Genomic DNA, 27,501 nt, shown 5'->3' with positions numbered 1-27,501 from the left:
CATATGTGGGCAGACGGTGGGCACACCGCACCACACTTGCTAATGCCTCCGCCATGTTGGGCCGGACCCAAGTAATGTCCGAGAGGGGATTATCTCGTGTATATTGAATAGTTGCCAAGACCTCGATGCTGCGGTATCGCTGATAGGTTTCAAGTATAACTAGAGGTCTATAATAGTATATTTAACTTGGTTGTTTCCTAAGCCACGATGGGCCGGGTTACAAGATACCCGAGGGGATAATTAAGTAACTTAAAATATTTTGAGTCAGCGTGTTCACCAGCATGTGTTGCTGACGTATTTTTTTTATAACTATTTTACAGGTAATGAAGGATAGGTGTTTGGAGACAGAGGATAGCCGTTAGACGATCTGATGACTCAAAGGATGTTTTAATATTAAAATAATGTAAATCATGGTTTTAATATCCAAACACTTTTGTATAACTTAACGGGTGTTTCAAACCCCGTGATTTGAATATAATAATATTTTATTAAAAGTCTTCCGCTTTACAACCTTTAACTCTGATGTATTTACAAAACAGGTACCAACGTTGGGTTGTCACGCCCAGGCCCTGAGCGGGGTGTGACATCGGGGCATAATGCCCCTCTATGGTGAGGGGGCTTCGAAGCCCAACCTTTTTTATTTTATTTTTTTTTATAAAACAAAAAAACCAATACAAATAAAAATAAAAAACATATAAATAAAAAAACCGATACAAATAAAAATAAGGTCGACGTTATTTGCGAGCAAACTAGCCCACCACATACAACTCGGATCCCACGGGTTTTGATTCGGGTTCGGGTTTGGGTTCGGTGTTGAGCTTGAGCCCGTGTTCGGGTTCGGGTTCGAGTTAGGGTTCATGATTTGGTGTGAAGATAAATGTTGTAAAGATGGTTAAATTTGGTGTGAATATGAAAGTTATTTTAGTAAAATTGAGAAAAATGTTTGAATTTATATAGAAATATTAATTTTAATTTTTTTTAAAAGGGCTTTATGACCGTTGGTGGTGGGCCTCCCACCTCACCCCCTTCCACGCCCATCTTCCCCTCCACCTTCCCCCCCTTCGCGCCCCACCCATCGACGCCCCTCAGCGGTGTTTGGAGCCTTCCGCGCACGTCTCCCCCTCCCTTCCGCGCCCATAACGCATAGTCTTACCGTTAGTCTCTACAACCGGATCAAACCGACTTTACACACTCGGTTTTTTTTTAAACAACAAATTTCATCCAACGATCAATTTCAAAATTCCGAACCTTCATCCGACCGTCCGTGTATTCCACGCGATACCTCCACGCGTCAGCATCTCACTCACTCGTTTCAGTTTCTCTCTCATCACATACACACACACTCTCTCTCTCTCTACAAACTCCGAAAACCGCATTTTAGCTTCAGTTTTCACACAACCGATACCACCACAAGCCACCGCACATCTCCGTCGTACGGCGGATTCATCTACAGTCACTGTTGATTGCTGCGAACCGGTTCGTTTTGAGATCCGGATCTAAAATGTCCAAAGTATGGGGAAACATCGGCGCGTGGGCCGCGGATTCCGAGCGAGCCGAAGCCGAAGAGAAGGAACAAGCCGCGGCGGCTGCGGCTGCAGCCGCCGCCTCGCCACAGAGTTTTCCGAGCTTGCGAGAAGCGGTTACCACCGGAAAAGGTAAGAAAAAGACGAAAATGACCTTACAGGAGTTTACGTTAACCGGAACCGGTACTGGATTGACTCCGGACGAGATGATGAGGCTTCCGACCGGTCCGAAGGAACGGACGTCTGAGGAAATGCAGTACGGACGGCTAGGCGGTGGTTTTTCGTCGTACGGAGGCGGTCGGACCGGTGGTTTTTCGTCGTATGGAGGCGGTCGGACCGGTGGTGGACCGAGGATGAGAGATAGAGAACCGGACGGTGCCGGTCCGTGGGGAAATAGTGCCGGAAATAGTCGGAGATCGTACGGAGGATTCGACGGTTCGGTTGCTCGGAACATGGAGTTTGATCAACCGTCTAGAGCTGATGAGGTTGATAATTGGTTAATGGTGAAGAAAACGCCTTCGTTTGATTCCGGTACTAGACCGAACCGGTACGGTTCGCTCGGTGGAAGCACAGGAGGTATTTCTAGAGCTGATGGTATTGATAATTGGACTGTTAATAAAAAACCTGTTACACCTGTACCTGTTAGATCTCCAAGTTTCGGTTCCGGTTTTCGTGGATTTGAGAAATTTGAACAAACAGGACAAATGGTGCAACGCAGGCGGTTGGTGTTAGAGCCACGTAAGCTTGAGCCAATTGCAGTCGAGGGGGTAACGAAAACTAATAAACCGAATCCATTTGGGAGCGCGAGGCCGAGGGAGGAGATACTAGCGGAGAAGGGTTTGGATTGGAGGAAAAGTGATATGGAATACGAGGCTAAGAGGATAAACAGTCACAGTCGTCCAACGAGTTCGCATTCGAACAGTAGACCGGGGAGTGCGCAGTCTGGTAGCTCGGTAGAAGTGTCTGGTGTGTTGCAGGGAGTGGAGAAACCGAGAGCGAAGGTGAATCCGTTTGGAGATGCGAAGCCTAGAGAGGTTTTGCTTTGGGAGAAAGGTGTTGATTATCGGAAGATTGATTTGGAGTTGGAGCGACGTCGTCTTGGCAGGTTATATTATTTTGAGAATACATGAATTTAATAGTTTTATGAATGATTACTAGGGTTTATAAAATGTAGATTATATAATTTTATAAATTTAACTTTGAAAATAGTTGATTACTGATTTACATACACTTTTAATGGATGATTACTAGGGTACAATCAATGTAGATTATGTACTACAAACATATCCATTAAAGCAGTCTCTCCTTAGATATTTCCAGTTTATAATTTATCACTTTAGTTGTTTAATGTCATGACTATTTAAAGAACTTACAAAAAAGCATGTTTGTCACCTGGTACATTTTTAATGCTACCAAATTTCTGTGATTTTTTTTTAATTTAGTAGATATGTATCCTCTTTTTTGATGTTCTTCTAGGCTTTTATATAGATGGTTAAATATATCTAAAAGGGTATTAATTTTCAGGCCTGAGTCAGAGGCAGAAAATAGTTTAAAGGAAGAAATATATAATTTAAAAAGGGAAAATCAAACCAGTTTACATGATACAATACTTGAGAAAGAAAGGGAGCTGGAACAGTTGACCCGTGATCTGGATGATAAGCTTCGGTTTGCTCAAAAGACTGTTGAAAGGCCCGGTTCTGGTGCAGGACGAGTGGGCCTGGACTCGGACTTCCAAGAAAGACTTGGTTCTGGGTCAGGAAGAGCGGTTTCAGGATTTTACGAAAGACCTGGTTCTGGGTCAGGAAGAATAGGCTCAGGATTTTACGAAAGACCAGGTTCTGGGTCGGGAAGAACGGGCTCAGGATTTTATGAAAGACCAGGTTCTGGGTCGGGAAGAACGGGCTCAGGATTTTACGAAAGACCAGGTTCTGGGTCGGGAAGAGTGGGACCGGGCTTTTATGGAAGACCAGGTTCTGGGTCGGGAAGAGTGGGACCGGGCTTTTATGAAAGACCAGGTTCTGGGTCGGGAAGAGTGGGACCGGGCTTTTATGAAAGACCAGGTTCTGGGTCGGGAAGAGCCGGTCCGGGATTTTACGAAAGACTAGGTTCTGGGTCAGGAAGAGCGGGCTCAGGATTTTACGAAGGATTAGGTTCTGGGTCAGGAAGAGTGGGCCCGGGCTTTTATGAAAGACCACCTTCTCAATCAGGCTCGTTTGATGGCTCCAGAAATGTTGACTTTTTAGATAGGCCTCGGTTTCGTGGAGATTTTGGGATGAGCGGCGGTGACGACAGACGAGGGTTTGTGGGTGGAAGGGGTAATAGAGGGTTCTTGGGTAGCAGAGAACTTGGAAGGTATGCATTTTCATTAAGCTAAAGTATTATTATTATTATTATTATTATTTATTTATTTAACTTAGTGTCCGCTTGGTTCGCGGAATTTTTTTTAAGAGAATTAAACGTTTAAGGAGTTGGATGTGGAATTGAAACTTTCCAAAAGGAATTGGAATTTTAAGGAAAAAAGTGGTATCCATCATTACGTCCACAACCTACCGAATGCGTAACCAGCACATGAATCATGATGTGTTAACCGACACGGACGTATTACTAGCGACGGACACATTAATGGCGTCGGATACATAATTAGCGACGTACGCCAATGTCAGACTTGTAACCAACACGTGGCACGTTAGCTGACATGGAAGCCCGGCACGTTTACTGGCTTTGAGCGCGTAGCCGACGTCGGTTAAAGCGTCCGGCGTCCAACGCCGGTTAACGCGCTCAAAGCTGGTTAACACGTCCGGTATCTGACGTTGGTTAAATTCCTGTTCCATCGAATCACTGGTGAAGCTTGGACGAAAATGCCGGGGTGACTGGACTCAACACGTGTATAAAAGAATTCATAAACCAGGGCGGCCGGCCTCACTATTTTCAGGCGAAAACGGGTAAACTTACACTACGTATCAGACAAAAACGCATAAATTTACACTACTGAGAAAAAAAACAGGGGTGGTCGGAGCAGCCCCGGGCCACAATACAAGCTTCCCCCTGCATCGAATTTCTTTGAATTCCGCGAACTGAACGCGCACTTATATCCTTGAAAATTGGCAGATGATTATATATAAGTTGTGATATTGATGTTTTGTTGACAGGTCAAACTCAAGGGACAGATGGTAAAAGTAAAAGTGGATGTGTTTTGGTTACAAGTAGAAGAAGTAATAACATTTTTGTGACCTTAAAAACTAGTTTATGACTGACTGTTTGCTGCTGCATGTATGAAGGTAAAGGAGAGAGGTTATATCTTATTATTTTGTCACCTAAACACTCTCCTAATTTTGATTGTAAATCTAGAATGGGATTAACTAAATTTTAACTTGACTATTCGGATTCGAGTTTGTATGAAGCTAGTATTTGTTACTTTCTATCTAATCAAATATTTTCCTCTATTTTGTGTTATGTTTTTGAGTAAACTTTTCGAGGTTGATTTAGGATGCAACATTTTTAATCAAATCGGTTCGTTTACGCCTCGACAGTAGAGGCCATGCTGATAATCTTGATCAAACTTGACCTATGTCACAACAGGTCGTTATTGTCTGTCCATTGCATTGAGCACGCATGGTCCAGCGAGGTCAAAACCTGAACATGAAAGGTTAATCTCGGACAAACAAGCGGAGAGTTTATAACTAATGCATCGATGTGATAGTGTATGCGACGTGTATCTAATATATGCAGGAGGGGTGGGTGTCTTGACTCTTATCGTCGTTGGTGTATGTTGATATTTAGTTTATCGAATATTCTCTCGTTAGTCAAGCAAACAAGCGTGATATGCAACTATTTTGATCGTTGCTAAAAAATACTTGATGCTAAATCCTTAACACGAGAATTTGCTGGTTTGGGTTTAGTATAAACAAGTTTGGGTCAGCTTCCTTTAGGGAAATATTTTTATTATGGAAAATTAAAGATTGCGCAAACCCGCAATGAGCATATTAATCACCTTTAAGACGGGTTTGTTAATACACCGAAGATGCCCCTAAGCGAATCTTGTCGGCCTGTTTCAGCAAATTAATGTTTTAAGTGTTTAAGATACGATAGCGAAGTTCTTGTTTTTGGATACTTATAATAATGTTGTAACATTAATTATTTGCAAAAGCCGTTCGAAAAGAAAAATTGTTTGCAAAGAATATAACGACTCTGCTGGGGATCGAACCCAGAATCTCTGGTTTCGTAGACCAGCGCCTTATCCATTGGGCCACAGAGTCATTTTTATTTATAGTAATAACTTAATATTAATATTGTATTAGAAAAACAAAAAAATAAGAACAAAAGTGTCATTTTATTAAATAAGTTCAAACTACAAATACCTACAAAATAATTGTAAACTACAAACCCAAATTATTTTCTCATATTATTTATAAAACGACGTATTAGTGTATGTTTTAGTTTCCGACATAATTTGTTATTCAAAAATGACGAAAACCTTATATCACGTCTCAACTTGACATTTCCCGCCTCATAAGGTGTGAAAATGACGCCACCTTGGTAACAAAAGTAAATTTTTTTAATTTTATTTATTTTTTATTTTTTTAAGAATGTGAATATATGTAATAAACGCAATTACAGGTATCCAAAACACAAGAAAATCGTTATAGAATCTTAAAACATCATTCTTTTAACCTTATTCTTGAGAACCCGAAATGCGCTAACAAGATTCGGACCTTCGGTTAGGGGTTAGGGGTATCTTGGTTACATTTACAAACCCATCTTGAAGGTGATCAACTACCCATTTGTTAGCTGCTTCGGTATAATGTTTACCGTCCCAACTAATATACTCTGACGGGTTGTCGCAAGCTTTATTAACGCCCCCGTCTTGCCATACACATTGCTCTAATGAATCCTTGAACCCTACAAGCTCGACTACATCATTAGCTATATGGGTTCGACCCAAAACTGACCCAACCCGTTTATACTAAGAAAATCAAAATAGTTGCATACCATATTTGTTTGCTTCACTAATGAGAGAATATTTTATAGAATAAACGTCAACATACACCAACGACGATTCTTGAAGTTGTGATCCGAGTCTTGACACCTCATCTTCGAGTTGTTTATTAAATTCTTGTGCTAATTCATTGTATGATTCCACACACCCGAATTTGTCTGCATTTCCAGGAGCCGGTGGATAATTCGTGACTAAATAAGGTAAACACCCGATTGGACCCGTGTTATAAATCCAAAATCTTCTTGATCCTCCTTCGTAAAGTTTCTATAAAAAACCATCAATATATAAACACATTATTATTTTTTGAAGAAACATTAACGAAACCGAAAAACGTCTAAATGTAATACCTTAATTACAGAAGATAAGTCGTTAATCATGGCGGGAATATAGGTCTTCACTTGTTCTTCTTTCATGTATTCAATCCCAGCAAGAAGATCATTTTCTCCTATGTCGAATGTGTAAATGGCCCGAGCATAATCCTCGGGTATTGGTAGACGGTTTTTGATTTCACTACTTTCTATAACGTGTTTAGAAATGTATATTAGTTATATCACACCAGATGCCACTTGACATATCTATACTGTATTATAATACATATGAGAAGGACAAAAATGTAATTTTACATAATTTTAAGACTTTTAACTTTCAAGTAAGGAATATTGGTTTTAAATAATCCTAACTATGGCCTATTGGTAAATATCAGTCCCAACTTTACACTTGCCTGCTGACCGTCCCAACTATTGATTTATTTGTTTTTAACGGGCCGCGACTAACGGATGTTAACTCCGTTAGTGATTTGCTGACGTGGACCTTCTTCTCCGGCCGGAAATTTGCCGGAAACCTGCAACCCGCCTCCATTCTCCCTAATATCGTTACACCATCTCTCTCTATCTTTCCCCTCATTCGAAACCTAACCGGCGTGCCGCCGTTGTTGTCTCCGACGAAGTCCACCCTCGTTAATCGTGCACCATTCGAGGTAATTGACACATCATTTAACTCGTTTTTATCCTCTTAACAAAAGCCCTATGCTTATTTTGTAAATCGTGTAACATTGATTTCAAATTTTTGAAAATAAAATCGGGTTTGGTATATAGGGATTGGCCATGAAAGAAGATGAAATCTACTTCATTTTCTAATTTCCGATGTCTTTTGAAGAGGGAGGGAGACGGTTTGACGATATTAGGGAGAATGGAGGCAAGTTGCAGGTTTCCAGCAAGTTTCCGGCCGGAGAAGAAGGTCCACGTCAGCAAATCACTAACGGAGTTAACATCCGTTAGTCGCGGCCCGTTAAAAACAAATACATCAATAGTTGGGACGGTTAGCAGGCAAGTGTAAAGTTGGGATTGATATTTACCAATAGACCATAGTTGGGATTATTTAAAACCAATATTCCTTCAAGTAATTACAAGTTTTTTAAACATACTGCTGACTTTTAAACCAACTGCCCTCCACGATTTTTAAACGACATTAATATTTTCTAAAAATTGTACACCATAATGACGAGCATTTTATTTTCTTTAATTTGAGTAAAGTTTTGCTATAATTCTTTTTTGAATTAGTAAAAAACTAACATGTTATGTGAGTGTCTATGTTCCCCGCAGCATCCTGCGGGCACCTCTCTAGCACATAATTACATATACAATTATACACTAAAATGACAGCGTATATACCTTTAAGATACAAATCGCAAGCTCGCCTTTTGAATTGTTGAAATTGTGACAGTTGTACCGCAAGAGTTATAGCGTTAAAGGTCTTGTTTAGCATCAAAGCATCCGCTGGCTGAATGGTGGCACCACCTACAGCAAAATTCCCACCGTGTCGAAAATTTGTCCCGATAGAATCCACATATGCACTTAGATATGGGAAGCCTAGCTTTTCAGCTGCGCGTAGTATCAGTTCATAAATTCATAACCATATACAAAAATATTTATTTAGTGATAATCACATAATACTTCAAACAGGTCGAACCTGCAAACCTGTTTAGTTAAACGGAAATATTAACATAATATTTTATAATAACTAAAGTTATATAAATTTGTATTTCTTGTTGTAAGAATGTAAATTTAAACTATTAATTTATAAAAACAATAAAAAAATAAAAACTCGGGTCAAACAGGTCATGCTCAGGTTGACGTGCATTACACTATTTCAGGATTAAGTCAGGTTTGACCCACCAACCCATGAACACGACCTGCTAAACACCCCAATATGCATAAACGTACCTATGAAATTGAAGAGGTAGGTCCCAGCAGAGCCCAGTTGGACCCACAGGACTCACCTTGAAGAGAGACGTCTGCGCAGAAACCAACTGGATCCGCAGGACCCACCACGCTCAGAGACGTGACGTCCTTACGCGCAGTACGCAAGCTGTTCCCGCAGGAAATGCCTCCCAATGGTGAAGTACTCCGCCTGTTCCCGCAGCTGCGGATACAAGCCATCAAGGAAGGCCACCCGCGCAGCAAGGCTACACGCACAAGGCACTTAGCTCTCAATAATTCAGTAGTCACCTGAAGGAATGAGCAAAGCCGGGAACAATCCCGCACAAAGGCGGGAGGGGGAATACTCCCGCCCAAATGAGCCAGTCCGTACGATACTGGAAGATCTTTTGTACTGTACCTGACGAGGTATGGACAAAAGATCTGACCAGAGATACGACAGCCCATTGACAACAGTATGGCGAGCAGCATGCTCTTGTACTGTATGTCACTATTAGCCGCTACCTACTCACCAACTCCTGTCATACCACGTGCATAGCCTGCAGTTGGTGGAAAAGGAATAGTACACAGCAGGCCTGGTCACTATCAGCCACTGCCTACCCACCAACTACCAGCATGGCACGTGCGTAGGCCACAGTTGGTAGAACAGGAATACTATTCAACCGGCTATACCCTCTTGGAAACCTACCTTCGGCTATAAATACCCCAAATGGTATGATCTTATCTTGTATCTTACATATTATACCTGATATCTGCTCTAGCAATCTCTTAATATACATTTATATTCAAGAGCAATCTAGTCTGATTCTCACGCCGGAGGGTGGTCACAAGGAGGTACCCCCCCCCTTCTCAGTGACGAGCTCACGGTGTCTGTTTTGCAGGTTATCAGAAGAACCATCTTCGCCGGATTTAACCCCTCGTGGGAAACATCTATTTAACCCCCAGATTATCCGTAATCTGCCCGGGGTAACTTAGTGTTTCTTCATTGGCGCCATCCGTGCATAAAAGCTAGAACTTCATTTCTTTTCAGTTTTTTCAAACTTCTGGAAAGATGGTTAAAGAAACTCCGGTAACCACAACCCCAGCTACTGAGGGGAATACCGGCGACTACACAGTTTTTACGAACACTACCCCGGTTACCCAAGCCGGGGCAAGTGTGACATCTGACCCGATCCGACCCGACCCAGGTACCCGTTTCTCCGATCCGATCTCTTTCTTTTATGATTTAATATTTATTTATACTTATACTTTATTTTTAATAATAATAATATATTTTCCTTCCCGCCTCTATCTCTCTCTTTCTTTCCGCCGTCCCGTCCCTCTCCTCTCTTTCCGCCTTCTTTTCCCTCTTGTCGCCGTCCCGCCCTTACGCCTTGTTTCCCTCTTTTTCTTCTAACTCTTTGCTTGTCCTTTGGTTCTTCCCGCCTAAGGTTGTCTGCGCAGCTCCACGCGCCAGACCCCTTACAAGGAATCCTGCGTGAAGACCACCTGTTTCAGCGATACGCGAGACGAACTCTTCTCGCAGCGCGCTAAGAATTGTAATTCTTCTCGCAGCGCGCTAAGAACGGTAGTTCTTCCCGCGACGCGCTAAGGATTGTAGTTCTTCTCGCAGCGCGCTAAGAATCGTAGTTCATCCCTCGACGCGCGAAGAATTATAGTTCTTCCCGCGGCGCGCTAGGAATTTTAGTTCCTCCCGCGGCGCGCTAAGAAATGTGATTCTTCCCGCGGCGCGCTTAGAAATGTAGTTCTTTCCGCGACGCGTTAAGGATAGTTCTGTCTGCCTTCGCGCTCGCGCTCTCTTGACCTTCTGTGTCTGCCTTCGCGCCTTAGCCTTCTCGCGCTAAACCCTTTGAGTTTTCTTCTGTTTAATCTAGCCGTTTGCTTTTGTGTTGTCTTATCTTTTGTGCTGTTGACCTAATCTGCTTTATGTCTGAAAAGTTACTTTCGGCGCAGCATGCGCACCAACCCCATTGGTTGACAGATAAAGTGACTGACATTATCTTTTGAGATCTGCTTTTTCCATGCTTGACCAGTACCTTTATCTGACCCGCCCATGCTTTTTACTGTTCCCTGTCAGCCTTTTTCTCTTTTTCCCTGCTGCCATATCTTTTGATATCTTTTGCTTTTGGAATCTTTTACTTTTTGAGATCTTTTCCCCTTTTTCTAGGGATTGTGTTCCCTAGGGTTTCTCTATAAATAATAGTATTATTTTTCATAACACATCACACACAAACACTTAATCTCTCCTGTTCTCTTGCCCCTTGCTCTCTCTGCCGCCTCCCTCTCTGCCTCCGTCTTCCTCCCTGTTCTGTCCTGCTCTTCCGGTAATATATATATATTATATATAATAATTTACTTATTAATTATGCTAACTTATAATCAAGACTTAAAACCAATCATTAAAACAATAATCTTATTTATAGGTTAACTTGTGCTTGTTTAAAGTTGGTTCTTGCTTTATCTTACACCGCATCGTTTATCAAGTGAGTAATCTCGTACCTAATCCCTTTTTGCTTTTAATGTTTTGGGATGTTCATGTGTTCATACAAACTTAGAGTCTTAAACTTGTTTATGAACTTTAGTCGCGCAGTATCCCATGTGTTGAGGACGTAGACTTGGCTGTTTATTTGTATGTGTGGATCATTAACCGTCTTGTCGGTCTATTCCGCAGTTTTCATGGTACCATTAGATGAACACGGGAGAACTATCGTTTATGATTTTCTCTTTTGTTTACACATGCACAGTTAGTCTTGTTTTTGAGCTCAATTGTGAGCACTGGCAGTCTTATGAATCTTAGAGTTGGTCCCGATCAGATTACACCCTTGTTGAAAACCAGACATACACATGTTGCGCGCAGATTTTATTGTTATCTATGTATTGTATTAAACTTGATTTCTCACCAACACGCAAGTGTTTGACGTTTATTTTAACACATGTTCAGGTTTGCAGTAGCTGTTTTGGAGCTTGTGGACACCTAGGAAGTTTTCTTTATTTTGGACCTAGATTAAAATGTATCAAGACAAGTTATTGCTGTTTTATTATTATGATTTATAATATATTGATTTATGATGATTTATGTTATCTTGTGTTTACCCTGCGCGTGCGCGAATGAATGTATTTATTGAATATTGACACCCAATAGTGTCACGAGTAATGAAACAATATGTGGCGCCCCGATGTATAATCCGCCTTTGGTCGGGGTGTTACAGATTGGTATCAGAGCTCGTTGACTTTAGGATAGGTGGTTAGACGTAACGGCCTAGAATACCTAAGAGTCCCTTCTCGCGCATGAGAGAAATCTCATGTTTGCGCGCTTATTGTTAATTACTCGTTATTTGTGAATATGCTCGCGCTTGCGCAGTATATGATTTTATGTTTTATTTCGCGATATTTCGATTTTTGTTGAATTTCGATTTTTATTGATTTTACTTACATATTCGTTTGTGGGATTTGAAAATCCGAAAAGTCATGGTGATACATGAATAGTTGATTTTCAATTTCCATTTACGATTATGTTCTGAGGTTGGAGACTTGAAAAGTCATGGTGATACATGAATTGTCAACCTCCAATACTCATTTTCTTGTATATTTTATATTGAAGATTGGAAAGTCATGGTGATACATGAATCGTCAATCTCCAATACTCGTTTACTCGTATATTTTAAATTGGGAATTCGGAAAGTCATGGTGATACATGAATTGTCGATTTCTGATTCGAATTTGTTACCTTTATTAAGTCTGCAATTAGGGTCATTTATTTTACTTTAACTTTTGATAGCATCTAACTCCGTGAAACCAAGCTTTATAAGATTAAAACTTTGCGATAAAAACCAAGATATTAACTAAAATTAAAAACTTTTATAGAATGCCTCCGCTATCTCGCCGATTTCAGAGAAGAGAAGCCTCGCGCATGCGTAGACAGCAACGTTCCCAGGAAATGGCCGCCGCGATAGCCCAAGCCTTGAGCCAAAACAATACCAACACCTCTGGTTACAACATTAAATCCTTTAACGCGGGTAACCCTCCAAAGTTCACAGGTCTTGAAGGAGCCACCGTGATGCTCCAATGGCTTGAGAAAATAGAAAACACTTTCCTCCACACCCAATGCCCCTCAGACAGACGAACCCTATATGCTTCCAGTGTCCTGGAATCCAGAGCGCTTACATGGTGGAATGGAGTAGCTCATGCGCGTGGCGCAGAGGCTGCTTCTAGCATGACATGGGAGGAATTCAAGGAAATTCTTACGCGAGAATTCTGCCCTCCCAACGAAGTTAAGCGCCTGGAGGAAGAATTCTGGAACTTGAAGCAATACAGTGGCGAAGCGCGCGAGTACGCGACGCGCTTCCACGAGCTAAGCTTACTGGTCCCTCACCTTGTTACCCCTTCACGCCGAGCCATAGAGAAATTCCTTGGGGGTCTCCCCATGGAAATTCAAGATTCTGTATGGGCCAGAAACCCAGTTACCCTCTCTGACGCCATTGAGTTGGCCGCTGTGCTCAGCGACAACCATGTCAGAGCAGGAACCCTGTTCCTGCGGGGAACTGAGAAGACCAAACTCACCAAGACTGCCCCTGAACCAACAGAAACCAAACCTGAACCCTCAAACCGTAACAACCTCAAGCGCAGGCGCAAGGCCTATGCGCTTACCAACCCGCCCATTGCCCAGCAACCCATCTACCAACCTCCAGTTTACGCGCCTAACCCTCTGTCAGCCTACCCAACACCTCCTGTAGTCCATAACTATGCCTTAACCAATCCCGCACTCCCTGCCCCGCCAACTAAGAAACCTTACACAGGAAATCAACCCTTTTGCCCAACCTGTAGATTTCACCACCCAACCCAAACCCCGTGTCGACTTTGCAACCGATGTGGCCGTACTGGTCACACTGCTGAAAACTGTAGAGTCCTTCCCGCCAATCCAATTGCGCCAACACCACCAGTCTACCCGCAGAATCCACAACCAACCTACCAAAACCCACGACCCAGATCGTGCTTTAACTGCGGTGATCCCAGTCATTTCCGGAACGCGTGCCCAAGACTACAAGTTCAGATTACACAAGCGAATCCGGTGAACCATATTTCGAACCAAGTGACACGCGGGCGAGCTTTTAACATAACCGCGCACCAAGCGCAAGCGAATAATGACGTAGTTAATGGTACATTTTTGCTTAACGGATTTTATGCTTCTGTACTTTTTGATACTGGCGCCGATCGAAGTTTTATTTCTCGCGCCTTCGAGCAGAAGCTTGCGCGACCGCGCAACGATTTAAAAGAAGATTTTTCAGTTGAATTGGCTAACGGTGAAACTGTTTTAATTAACTCGGTGATTAAAGATTGCACGCTTAATCTTAACGAAAACGATTTTCTAATCGACCTCATCCCTATGCCTCTTGGAAGCTTTGATGTTATCATTGGTATGGACTGGCTCTCGAAGAATCGCGCCGAAGTTATTTGCGCCAAGAAGTTGATTCGCATTCCTCGAGAAAATGGTGATCTTCATATTTACGGCGAAAAACCCTCCCGCGGTCTTAAACTTATGTCTTGCGCCGAAGCCCAAAGACTCATGCGGAAAAGGTGTATTGCATTCTTAGCTCATGTGGTTAAACCTGCTGAAGAAAAGAAGCTTCGCGATATCCCCGTCGTGCGTGATTTCCCTGAAGTTTTTCCTGATGATCTTCCTGGTATCCCTCCCGCTCGTGAAGTCGAGTTCCGTATTGATCTTGTCCCTGGTGCTTCCCCCGTAGCTAAATCTCCTTACCGTCTTGCGCCCGCTGAGATGCAAGAATTGGCAAGCCAACTTCAAGAGTTGACTGCTAAAGGATTCATTCGCCCTAGCTCTTCGCCCTGGGGTGCTCCGGTGTTGTTCGTTAAAAAGAAAGATGGATCGTTTCGCATGTGTATTGATTACCGCGAGTTGAACAAACTCACCATTAAGAACCGGTATCCCTTACCGCGTATTGACGACCTCTTTGATCAACTCCAAGGTGCCTCTTGTTTCTCGAAGATTGATCTCCGCTCTGGCTATCACCAGTTGCGCATCCGCGATGAAGATGTTCCGAAGACTGCTTTTCGAACTCGTTATAGCCATTTTGAATTCTTGGTCATGTCCTTCGGTCTAACCAACGCACCCGCCGTTTTCATGGATCTAATGAATCGGGTGTGTAGGCCTTTCTTGGATAAATTCGTGATCGTGTTTATCGATGATGTTCTGGTGTATTCTAAGACCAAGGCCGAGCATGAGCAACATCTCCGATTGGTATTGCAAAAGCTTAGAGCTGAGCAGCTTTATGCTAAGCTTTCCAAGTGTGAATTCTGGTCTGATGAAGTACAGTTTCTTGGTCATGTTGTAAACAAGATGGGTATTCATGTCGACCCATCCAAGATTGAAGCAATCAAGAACTGGATTACGCCATCCTCTCCTTCTGAGATCCGTTCCTTTCTGGGCTTAGCTGGTTATTACCGGCGTTTCATTTCGAACTTCTCAAAGATCGCTTTGCCTTTAACAGCTCTAACGCACAAAGGTAAACCGTATATTTGGGGCTCGAAGCAAGAAGAAGCCTTTCTGACGCTCAAGCGTTTGTTGTGTGAAGCTCCTGTTCTTGCGCTACCTGAGGGTAATGATGATTTTGTCGTGTATTGCGATGCATCCAACCAAGGTCTCGGTTATGTTCTTATGCAACGAGGCAAGGTTATCGCTTACGCATCAAGGCAACTTAAGGTTCATGAAAAGAATTATACAACTCACGACCTCGAACTTGGTGCAGTTGTTTTTGCCTTGAAGATCTGGAGACACTACCTTTATGGTACTAAGTGTATCCTTTACACTGACCATAAAAGCCTTCAGCATATCTTTGATCAAAAGGAACTTAACATGAGACAACGCCGATGGAACGAACTCATCAGCGATTACGATTGTGAGATCCGGTATCATCCTGGTAAGGCTAATGTGGTAGCCGATGCGCTCAGCCGAAAACCCTGCCAGCTTAACTGTATCTTGCCGCGCACCCAGCTTCACTTCGCGCCGATTCAAAGCAACCTTGAATCGCGTATTCGTGAGGCGCAGCGCGCATCCATCAGTAATGGTAACCTTCGCGCCGAGCTAGCGTGTGGCGCGGAAGCACTCTTTGTCCCTAATCTGAGTGGAATTCTCTGCTATCTCAATCGCATCTGGATTCCCTTTGATGAGAATCTTCGCGCTGATATCCTGAGTGAAGCGCACAAATCTCGGTATTCTATTCATCCTGGCACTGATAAGATGTACAAGGATTTGCGCATTACTTATTGGTGGCCCGGTATGAAAAAGGATATTGCTGTGTTCGTAGCTAAATGTCTGACTTGTTCTAAAGTAAAAGCTGAACACCAACGCCCATCTGGTTTGCTCGAACAACCAGAAATTCCTACGTGGAAATGGGAAAGTATAGCGATGGACTTTATTACCAAGTTACCTTTGACAGCAAGCAAACATGATAGCATTTGGGTAATAGTGGATCGATTGACTAAGTCTGCTCACTTCCTGCCCATTCGTGAAAACTACCGTGTTGAGCAACTCGCGCAGCTTTATGTCAAGGAAATTGTCTGCCGCCATGGTACTCTTTTGAGCATCATATCCGATCGCGATGGCCGTTTTATATCTCGCTTTTGGAAATCTCTCCAATCTGCGCTAGGAACTCGCTTGGACATGAGTACGGCATATCATCCTCAGACTGACGGTCAGTCTGAGCGAACTATTCAAACTCTTGAGGATATGCTCCGATCTTGTGTTCTTGATTTTGGAGGTAATTGGGATTCGCACCTGCCTTTGATCGAGTTCTCTTATAATAACAGCTATCATTCCAGTATTGGTATGGCCCCATTTGAAGCACTTTACGGTCGTAAGTGCCGCTCCCCGATCTGTTGGAGCGAAGTGGGTGAAACTCAAATCACAGGACCCGAACTTGTTCAAGAGACAACCGATAAAATCGCCAAGATCCGTGATCATCTGCTGACTGCTAGAAGCCGACAGAAGAGTTACGCAGATCGTAGGCGGAAGCCTCTCGAATTTCAAGTTGGTGATCTTGTTCTCCTCAAAGTGTCGCCTTGGAAAGGTGTTGTCCGCTTTGGGAAGAAGGGTAAGCTTGCTCCTCGTTATGTTGGTCCATTCAAGATTCTCGCGCGTGTGGGAAAAGTTGCCTACAGACTTGACCTGCCGCCCGCGCTCAGTAATGTGCATCCAACGTTCCATGTATCCAATCTCAAGAAATGTTTAGCTGACGAGAACCTTCACATTCCACTTGATGAAGTTCAAGTTGATGAAACTATGCATTTCGTTGAGAAGCCTGTTGAGATTATGGATCGCGAGGTAAAGCAAACCAAGCGCAGTCGTATCCCTATCGTGAAAGTTCGCTGGGAGTCCAAGCGCGGAGCCGAGTTTACATGGGAAAGGGAAGATCAAATGAAGATCAAGTACCCGCACCTGTTCTCTGCGCAACCTACTTCGAGATAAATTTCGGGACGAAATTTCTTAAAGTAGGGGAGACTGTGACATCTGACCCGATCCGACCCGACCCAGGTACCCGTTTCTCCGATCCGATCTCTTTCTTTTATGATTTAATATTTATTTATACTTATACTTTATTTTTAATAATAATAATATATTTTCCTTCCCGCCTCTATCTCTCTCTTTCTTTCCGCCGTCCCGTCCCTCTCCTCTCTTTCCGCCTTCTTTTCCCTCTTGTCGCCGTCCCGCCCTTACGCCTTGTTTCCCTCTTTTTCTTCTAACTCTTTGCTTGTCCTTTGGTTCTTCCCGCCTAAGGTTGTCTGCGCAGCTCCACGCGCCAGACCCCTTACAAGGAATCCTGCGTGAAGACCACCTGTTTCAGCGATACGCGAGACGAACTCTTCTCGCAGCGCGCTAAGAATTGTAATTCTTCTCGCAGCGCGCTAAGAACGGTAGTTCTTCCCGCGACGCGCTAAGGATTGTAGTTCTTCTCGCAGCGCGCTAAGAATCGTAGTTCATCCCTCGACGCGCGAAGAATTATAGTTCTTCCCGCGGCGCGCTAGGAATTTTAGTTCCTCCCGCGGCGCGCTAAGAAATGTGATTCTTCCCGCGGCGCGCTTAGAAATGTAGTTCTTTCCGCGACGCGTTAAGGATAGTTCTGTCTGCCTTCGCGCTCGCGCTCTCTTGACCTTCTGTGTCTGCCTTCGCGCCTTAGCCTTCTCGCGCTAAACCCTTTGAGTTTTCTTCTGTTTAATCTAGCCGTTTGCTTTTGTGTTGTCTTATCTTTTGTGCTGTTGACCTAATCTGCTTTATGTCTGAAAAGTTACTTTCGGCGCAGCATGCGCACCAACCCCATTGGTTGACAGATAAAGTGACTGACATTATCTTTTGAGATCTGCTTTTTCCATGCTTGACCAGTACCTTTATCTGACCCGCCCATGCTTTTTACTGTTCCCTGTCAGCCTTTTTCTCTTTTTCCCTGCTGCCATATCTTTTGATATCTTTTGCTTTTGGAATCTTTTACTTTTTGAGATCTTTTCCCCTTTTTCTAGGGATTGTGTTCCCTAGGGTTTCTCTATAAATAATAGTATTATTTTTCATAACACATCACACACAAACACTTAATCTCTCCTGTTCTCTTGCCCCTTGCTCTCTCTGCCGCCTCCCTCTCTGCCTCCGTCTTCCTCCCTGTTCTGTCCTGCTCTTCCGGTAATATATATATATTATATATAATAATTTACTTATTAATTATGCTAACTTATAATCAAGACTTAAAACCAATCATTAAAACAATAATCTTATTTATAGGTTAACTTGTGCTTATTTAAAGTTGGTTCTTGCTTTATCTTACACCGCATCGTTTATCAAGTGAGTAATCTCGTACCTAATCCCTTTTTGCTTTTAATGTTTTGGGATGTTCATGTGTTCATACAAACTTAGAGTCTTAAACTTGTTTATGAACTTTAGTCGCGCAGTATCCCATGTGTTGAGGACGTAGACTTGGCTGTTTATTTGTATGTGTGGATCATTAACCGTCTTGTCGGTCTATTCCGCAGTTTTCATGGTACCATTAGATGAACACGGGAGAACTATCGTTTATGATTTTCTCTTTTGTTTACACATGCACAGTTAGTCTTGTTTGTGAGCTCAATTGTGAGCACTGGCAGTCTTATGAATCTTAGAGTTGGTCCCGATCAGATTACACCCTTGTTGAAAACCAGACATACACATGTTGCGCGCAGATTTTATTGTTATCTATGTATTGTATTAAACTTGATTTCTCACCAACACGCAAGTGTTTGACGTTTATTTTAACACATGTTCAGGTTTGCAGTAGCTGTTTTGGAGCTTGTGGACACCTAGGAAGTTTTCTTTATTTTGGACCTAGATTAAAATGTATCAAGACAAGTTATTGCTGTTTTATTATTATGATTTATAATATATTGATTTATGATGATTTATGTTATCTTGTGTTTACCCTGCGCGTGCGCGAATGAATGTATTTATTGAATATTGACACCCAATAGTGTCACGAGTAATGAAACAATATGTGGCGCCCCGATGTATAATCCGCCTTTGGTCGGGGTGTTACAGCAAGTGCAGTAAATTTTACGAACACTACCCCAGTTACCCAAGCTGGGGCAAGTGCAGTAAATAATCGCTCACTGGGATTCACCGATACCCAGTTAGAGAGACAACGAACGAGGCTCCCCCGCCAAACACTCGATGAAGTTAAAGCGTGGGCGGAAGCACGTCAAAAAGAATTCCAAGCCGAGTTGGATGAACGCTTACGTTCACTCCAACAGCCTGAGGAATTCGGAGAGTAATGGGACAATGATTCGGAGGAATCCGATAGTGACGCAAACCCTCGTCATAGGGCGAAAGGGAAGCGTAAGGAAACGGACTCCCAACCGAGAAGGCGTTTTGGAGAAACCTTCAAACCAAAAAACGCAGGTGGAAACCCACGTGACTTCTCCAAAACATTTACACCAACTGCTGCAAAGGCGGGAACGTCCAAATTTGCAAGGGACATTGCGGAAGCAATCGTCCCGAAAAGTGCCAAACAGATGTCCAACATCGGCACTTACGATGGTATATCTGATCCAGACGATCGTTTGAACAGGTTCATAGCGGGGGCAACCGTCAGTAGTTGGACGGAACCTACGTGGTGTTACATGTTCCAAATGACGCTTGTTGGGGCAGCTAGAGCGTGGTTCGATCGTCTACCGGTCCACCACATCTACGATTGGGAAGACTTCCAGCAAAAATTTAGCCAACACTTCAGCCAACAAAGAAAGTATACCGAAGAGCAATGGACAATCCTCAAATGCATTCGAGAGGAAGATGAATCTTTGCCAGACTTCATCACTCGCTTCAACTCAAAGAAGCTAATTCTGGGTAATATTAGCGAAGATCTTGTTCGCGCTGCTTTCATCCAGGGCGCAAACGACCCAGAGCTCATCCGCACCTTAACGGGTAAAGATGGCATGCCATCCACATGGGATGCCATCATGACAGCAGCTAAACGCTTTGCGGAAACGGAGAAGCAACTGGGTAGAGATCTCCCCCAGAGCACAAACCTCTACACCCAGAAAACAAGAGAAGACAACGTCCTTACCGCCCGACTAAACAAAAAGTGGAAGCTAGGCATTTGGCAGTCAAGGGTAAACTTTGACACCTCATCCGGCTTGCAACATCGGTTAGGCGGAAGGGATAACGTACAGTCGAACCAGAACTCCAGATGGACGCCACTCACCAAAAGCGTCACCGAGATATTCGCCACTGAGGAGCTCCCATGGCCAAAGGCTCCAATAATCCGACATCGTCACAATGCTGATCGGAGCAAATACTGTGACTTTCACAGGACAAAAGGCCACAACACTGAAGAATGCACAGACGTAAAGGACATCGTCGAAGCATTTGTCAGAGATGGGACGCTCGCACACCTCGTGGCGTAACGAACGCTGAGCAGGCTGATGCGCGTAGAACCCCAGCTGGGGAAAACACGAATAAAATTGCAGGTTCAATGCCGGAGACTACATACTGCGTAAACAACGAGATCCCGAACCAGGTGCATATCGGCTCGATGGCACTCCCATCCCAACAACATGGAAGGGAGCTCAATTACACAGTTTGCATGTAGATCAATTCCAAATTTGTAAAGAAAAGGCCCAGAGCCACTTCTAATGGAAATGATTCTCCTTAGAACATCGACGCTGATGATTTTACATTTATGCTTATGAACTTTCCACACGGATATGCCGGTCTTCACCGCATACATAAGTGTGAAAGAAGTCGTTGCGTGGGGAAGGCGGCAAAACCCGCATAAACCCAAAAAACGGCAAACCTTCACGCAGGTCAGTTAAAGGTAAAGTTCAGTCATCCCACTAAATGAAAGTGCCGGTCTATCCGCACGAATCATGATAGAGGAAACTGAACACTAACCTATTAACAACCGCGCGTCGAACGGTTAATTTATTCAACACTGACGCCGGTACCGCATAATTACGTGGAAAGTCGTTGCGTGGGGAAGGCGGCAAAACCCGCATAAACCCAAAAAACGGTAAACCTCCACGCAGGTTAGATGTAGTTAAAGTTTAGCCATCCTACTAAGTGCAAGTGACGGTCTTACCCGAACAATCACGAACGAGGAAGCAAAACTTCAACCTATTATCTACCACGTTCAAAGGTTAACTTATTTTAAACACTTAGAAAATTTCAAAGGAAAAGATGAGGAAAACTTCCACGCAGGTCAGATATAGGTAAAGTTTAGCCATCCTACTAAGTGCAAGTGACGGTCTTATCCGCACAATCATGAAAGAGGACGCAAAACTTTAACTTATTATCTACCACGTTGAAAAGTTAAATTATCTAAGTACTAAAGAAATTGCTAAGTTAAATCAGAATATGCGTTAAATAAACAAGGCAAGGGATTGGCAAATAATCTTTATTCCATCGAAATTCAAATATTACAAAGATTGCTGGGTACATACCCGCATACAAAAGAAGCTATACAAAAATAAAAATCTACTCTAATGGTGGAAAGGGATCTTCAAGATCAAGCCTCAGGACCACTTCCACTTGGACCCGCACCATCAGTAGAGTGTGGCGGTTCAAGGAAAGCTTTAAGGATAGCTAGCCCATCATCAGCAGCGGCAACTTCGTTTACCTTCTCCACCACCGGATGCGGGAAGGCGGCATACTGATTCACTGCTTGGTCGTATACAGCTTCAGTATCCACATCAAATAAAGGGAAGTTGGAAGGCGGGATGCCTTTCTCAACGAACCCTAGACCAAGCAGGAAGCCGGCCTTTTCCCCATCCTCATGAGAAGCGTTGAGGGCTGCGCTCATAGCATCGTCATAAGACGTATCCGTGAAGACCCGATGCACAACCTACAAAAAGAAAAAATACAAGTATCAAAACCTTTTCTATTTACAAAGAAAAGCGTAAAGACATTATGAAGTTAAGCTTACCTGAGACAACGCTTCTTGAAGAAGCCATTCCTTGGTAACCAGAGCCTCTTGGAGGGCGGCTTGAGCTTGGTTACGGGCGCGTTCGGCTTCACTTTTATTGAGGTTGGCAAGCAACACTTCCTTTGCAGCAGCCTCTTCAACGCCCTTTAGCTTCCGCTCAGTGTGGTCAAGCACGCCCCTCTGGTCCAAGATCTCTTGGAGCTTCTTGGCTTCTTCCATCGCCAAGGCATCATGAGCCTGTTGGAGCGCCTCTAGTTTGGCTTTGAGTTCCTCATTCTCGAGGCGTAAAGGCTCAGCAACAGCTTCAGCCTTGGTGGCCCTCTCGGTTGCGTTCCGTGCAGTTTCCTTAGCCAGCCGAAGCTGTTCGTTAACAGCTTGGGCAGCCTTGGAACGGGCCTCGAGCCGGGCCTGAACTTCAACCTCGAGGGCCTTGAAGGCCTTCTCCTTTTCCGCAGCCACCGCGGTAAGCCTCCTATTCTCCTCCCGGACAGCCCGCGCCTGAGCTACTTCTTGGATGCGAGCTGCTTTTAACTTGTCGTTTTCACGACAAAGCAGCTCGACGCGCGGCTGCATCCGGGCCAGGAGAACCCGAAGCTCATTGGTTAGCCTACCCTCCTGGTAGCTAGCCATGGCTTCCCCCAACGCACCACTGGGTGCTGCGTGACGAGCCCACTCCACGCACTCCACAGGCGTGCGAAGGGTTGTTCCTCGGCGGATGTTCCATCGTGGAACATACACTTCATTGGAATCCGACACTGCAAAAAACAAAAAGCAGTTAGGAAAAGATGATATGAAAAAAAAAAAAAAAAAAAAGGCCAAAAGAACCCTACGCACCTGTAGGGTCGACAACAGGCCGATAGCCGCCAAACCCATCACCTGAACCCAAGGGAAATCCGTCCAAGAGGTCAGGCAAATGGGAAGGAGGCAGAGGTTGGCGAGAAGCCCCAAGCATACCTGAAGGATCGGCCGTCGTTGCCGATGACGGAGGAGGCATGGTGAAGGCCGCCGCGGTAGTAGAAACCAACGGAGGTGAACTCACCGTAGGTGAACTCACAACCGTGGTCGCCGCTGCGGAGTCCACAGAAAAAGTAACCGCCGGCTCAGTGAAAGATTCAGTAAATATGGCACTGACAGCCGGCGGTGATGTCATCGCAGTTGGAACAGTTGGCTCAACTGGGTGAGCAACTGAACCAACTGAAGCAGGCGCAGCCGCCTGGGTCGTCGCCTCAGGTAGGCTGACCAAGCCTACCGTCATGGGTCCGGAGGTACTCCTCCCCGCTCCACCCTGTAATGCGGTAGCATCCACGCCTGCACAAGGAAGATAAGTATTAATGATGGAAAGCTATGAAGTTAAAAATAAAGGAAGTTTGTACTTACGGGTTTTCTTGAGCCTAAAAGTGCGGACAGGCGGGGACGAACCGGATGGAGCCGGCCTCTTTACGCCGCTCACCGTCGTCATCATGGGCTCTCCGGAGGTGACAGTCGTCGCAGCCTCCGGAGCAGTGGTCTTATCACCACCAGGGTTCCCCGCCACCTCCTCGCTCTCGGTCTCTGAATCAGACCGAGGCACCGGATCGGCAGTGGAGGCCACCTTCGCCTTCCCCTTCCCGCCGGCAGCCTTCTTCTTTCGCACCAACGGAGGACCATCTGCGGATTCCTCATCAGAACACAAGATTAGAGGAATTCCAGCAGAGGTTTCAGCATTGAGGGGTCGAGGGTTGAATAACGCCTTACCTGGCCGCCTGGCGCTCAGGATCTCGTGGCCTGGCGGGTAGATCTCCACGAACCGATCCGTCGTCTGTTCAAGGATGGGCAACTCGTTCTCATCTAGAGCACGAGTACCCATCCGAGCGGGACTATCAGCCTCCCGCGGATGCAGGAGCGACTGCAAGTCGTTCCCCTCTGAAATAAAAGAAAAACAGTTAGAAGACAAACCTATATAAACAAAGAAGACAGAGCATACCGTAAGGGACAGAGTTCAAACCGTATTCAAGGACGATCGGGATCTTTTGCGCCTCCGCATCCTTCCACACCCGGCTCATCTCGAGCATCACCATCCCGGACTCCGCAAAGCGGTAAACCGGAGATTGGACTCGGGAAATCTTTGAGAACCATTCCGCCTCCTGGTAATTGGAGGCGTGAAGGCTGGGGAGTGCTTGCCCATTCTTAAACTTCATGGCAAGGGGGATGGCGCGAGCGGAGATATAAAAGAACTCCCGCTTCCATGAACGAAGACTGCGCTCGGTTGCGCAAATCTTCAAACCCTTGATCCGGGTTATCAGAGTATACCACCCCTGGATGCACCTCCAAGAGTAGAAGGTCATCAGGCGGTCGACGAAGGGCTCAACGCCCAGAATCCGGCACACCCACTCGAAGTGGCGAATTTTTGCGATCGCCATCGGGTGTACCTCGGTCAGGTGTACATCGTGCCTCTCCAGAACACGGTACACAAACTTCGTCAAGGGGAACCTAAGATTCCCATAGACAAAGAATGCGGCATATACCCCGATCTTGCCTCTGGGGGCATCATACACCGTCTGATGAGGTTCAGGAAACTCAGGCTCGAGAGACTCGAGCATGAACTTCCTGACGATGTACTGATATAGATCGACAGGCAGAGCACACTGGCACTCGCCAGCAGTACTCTTGTCATCCTTGTCGGACGTGGATGACGGGTTCTCGGCGTACACCCCAGCCTCCTGGGCTGTAGCCTCAAGATCGTAAGCAGAAGACATCTTGCAGGTATGAAAAAGAGAACGATTTCAAGAGAATGATCGACTGAAAAGGTGAGTATTCGCCGGAAATCGTTTTGAAGATGAAGAGAAAAGTGAAAGTGTGGATTACAAAGGACCCTCTCCCCCTTTATATACTAATCGCAATCAATGCGATGAATTTAATGCGGAAGAGAGAGAAATCGCAGGTGCAATGAAACTATGACACGTGGCAAAAAGCAAGCTGGCAACAGCTGTTGAAAGGACGCGTGCCATTAATTTCGCGGCCACGCGCCCGAAAAATCGCGCCCACGCGCCGGAAAAAGCGTCTGGAATGACCATGTACTGTCACGTCACCATAACTTCCTGCACGTCCTGACACAGTCAGAAGAAACCGTCGGACGACGTTTCAACAGTTTGGACTGTTCTTATCCTTTCACCAACTCTTCGAATTTCAAAATTTCAAAAAGATTCAAAAGCGGGAAAATACCCCTTACCTTGGCAACCAAGTAACTGTAAGACAGGTGCGAGTACAGTGTAAAGGCAAAACCCTTCACATACTTAGCACCTGCAGGGAATTGAAGCCAAGAATACCTCGGCGACCAAGTAACTATAAGACGGGTGCAGGTACAGTGTTAAGGCAAAAACCCTTCACATACTTAGCACCCGCAGGGAATTGACGCCAGGAATACCTTGGAAGTAAAGTAACCGTAAGACGAGTGCGGGTACAGTGTCAAGGCAAAACCCTTCACATACCTAGCGCTCCGCAGGGAATTGAAACCAAGAAGGATCTTCTGGGCAATGCTTGCGGAAACGGGAATAACATCCCCGCATAGCGGGAACGTCGAGAACTACATTGTTTGAAGCTTCAAGATGGAATTGGTGGTTTTAACATGATTGATCACTATGTTCAAAACTACCAAAACCTCATGGAGAATTCACAAGTGTGACTCAACGCTCCTGACTTGCGAGAAGGTTACAGACCTACCCGCATCATACCCAAAGATCAAGCAGGAAAGTCGGGAATTTCTGCAAGTGACATAAGGAATTCCGCGGGAAGAATCCCCATGGAAAACCTTAAAACTAAACCCTTTTCAAAAACCCTTTGCTTAAGTCCAAAAGTTCACCTCACTTATTAAACACTCATGAGAAGAACATTGGACTGGGGGGACTTGAAGAGGTAGGTCCCAGCAGAGCCCAGTTGGACCCACATGACTCACCTTGAAGAGAGACGTCTGCGCAGAAACCAACTGGATCCGCAGGACCCACCACGCTCAGAGACGTGACGTCCTTACGCGCAGTACGCAAGCTGTTCCCGCAGGAAATGCCTCCCAATGGTGAAGTACTCCGCCTGTTCCCGCAGCTGCGGATACAAGCCATCAGGGAAGGCCACCCGCGCAGCAAGGCTACACGCACAAGGCACTTAGCTCTCAATAATTCAGTAGTCACCTGAAGGAATGAGCAAAGCCGGGAACAATCCCGCACAAAGGCGGGAGGGGGAATACTCCCGCCCAAATGAGCCAGTCCGTACGATACTGGAAGATCTTTTGTACTGTACCTGACGAGGTATGGACAAAAGATCTGACCAGAGATACGACAGCCCATTGACAACAGTATGGCGAGCAGCATGCTCTTGTACTGTATGTCACTATTAGCCGCTACCTACTCACCAACTCCTGTCATACCACGTGCATAGCCTGCAGTTGGTGGAAAAGGAATAGTACACAGCAGGCCTGGTCACTATCAGCCACTGCCTACCCACCAACTACCAGCATGGCACGTGCGTAGGCCACAGTTGGTAGAACAGGAATACTATTCAACCGGCTATACCCTCTTGGAAACCTACCTTCGGCTATAAATACCCCAAATGGTATGATCTTATCTTGTATCTTACATCTTATACCTGATATCTGCTCTAGCAATCTCTTAATATACATTTATATTCAAGAGCAATCTAGTCTGATTCTCACGCCGGAGGGTGGTCACAAGGAGGTACCCCCCCCTTCTCAGTGACGAGCTCACGGTGTCTGTTTTGCAGGTTATCAGAAGAACCATCTTCGCCGGATCTAACCCCTCGTGGGAAACATCTATTTAACGGGTAACTTAGTGTTTCTTCAGAAATCAATGATCAGACGCCCATCGGAGAACCTGCCAGCAGGTTTACCAAAATATGTCATCCCATAAGGCGGAAGGACCGGGTCAAATACAGCAGAATAAGCTCCGGTGTCCGAATTTGAGTCACCAAAGTTGTACATTGCTGGAACCTGAAAACAACTTGATTCATGATTATAATAATTTGGTATTATCCTTTCTTTACACATTGTGAAAATGAAGTATGTAGCAACAACGAGTGCACCAGTTGCCATTATTAAGTTCTTTTGTATCAATTGCATAATTGCATGTTGTGATTTGTGAAAGATTGTTACTTGTTAGACTGTTAGTGATATCAATAGAAAGCTTCAGTTAGGATTTTTTTAAACATGTGGTGTGTGCAAAATTTTTTTTTCTTGTAGGGTCCCTCAATTATTATTATTATTATTATTATTATTATTATTATTATTATTACGGAAAATTCCTAAATGGACCATTTAAAGGTGAGAAAAA

At 44.6% G+C, this 27,501-nt stretch overlaps 2 protein-coding genes and 1 non-coding gene across 4 annotated transcripts; 1 reads left to right on the top strand and 2 right to left on the bottom strand.

Moving 5' to 3' along the window:
• The first annotated feature begins 1,501 nt into the window (after nucleotides 1-1,501).
• Nucleotides 1,502-4,868, top strand: LOC143534063 (eukaryotic translation initiation factor 4B1-like). 2 transcript variants are annotated; one of them, XM_077028662.1, is made up of 4 exons: nucleotides 1,502-2,628; nucleotides 3,048-3,217; nucleotides 3,674-3,875; nucleotides 4,673-4,868. In XM_077028662.1, the coding sequence occupies exons 1-4, from the start codon at nucleotides 1,502-1,504 to the stop codon at nucleotides 4,695-4,697; spliced, it is 1,524 nt and encodes a 507-aa protein (XP_076884777.1). In that variant the 3' UTR covers nucleotides 4,698-4,868. The 2 variants fall into 2 exon arrangements, with proteins under 2 accessions (XP_076884777.1, XP_076884776.1); XM_077028661.1 differs by having other exon boundaries at nucleotides 3,584-3,875.
• Nucleotides 4,869-5,706: 838 nt separating this feature from the next.
• TRNAR-ACG (transfer RNA arginine (anticodon ACG)) lies at nucleotides 5,707-5,779 on the bottom strand. The gene has a single exon. It is a non-coding gene; the product is annotated as a tRNA-Arg (tRNA).
• A 440-nt stretch (nucleotides 5,780-6,219) lies between these two features.
• LOC143534043 (GDSL esterase/lipase At5g14450-like) lies at nucleotides 6,220-27,263 on the bottom strand. Its single transcript, XM_077028646.1, has 6 exons — nucleotides 27,046-27,263; nucleotides 8,488-8,495; nucleotides 8,190-8,399; nucleotides 6,867-7,036; nucleotides 6,513-6,783; nucleotides 6,220-6,422 (listed from the first exon to the last, which is right to left on the bottom strand). The coding sequence occupies exons 1-6, from the start codon at nucleotides 27,261-27,263 to the stop codon at nucleotides 6,220-6,222; spliced, it is 1,080 nt and encodes a 359-aa protein (XP_076884761.1).
• Between the last annotated feature and the right edge of the window lie 238 nt (nucleotides 27,264-27,501).

The sequence above is a fragment of the Bidens hawaiensis genome, unplaced genomic scaffold (assembly GCF_021521415.1).
Source record: "Bidens hawaiensis isolate Kalapana, Puna unplaced genomic scaffold, B.hawaiensis_p1.1 tig00010056_1, whole genome shotgun sequence".
Classification (NCBI taxonomy): domain Eukaryota; kingdom Viridiplantae; phylum Streptophyta; class Magnoliopsida; order Asterales; family Asteraceae; genus Bidens; species Bidens hawaiensis.
Note: the sequence above shows the minus strand (reverse complement) of the source record. Positions and strands in the feature narration are given on the sequence as shown.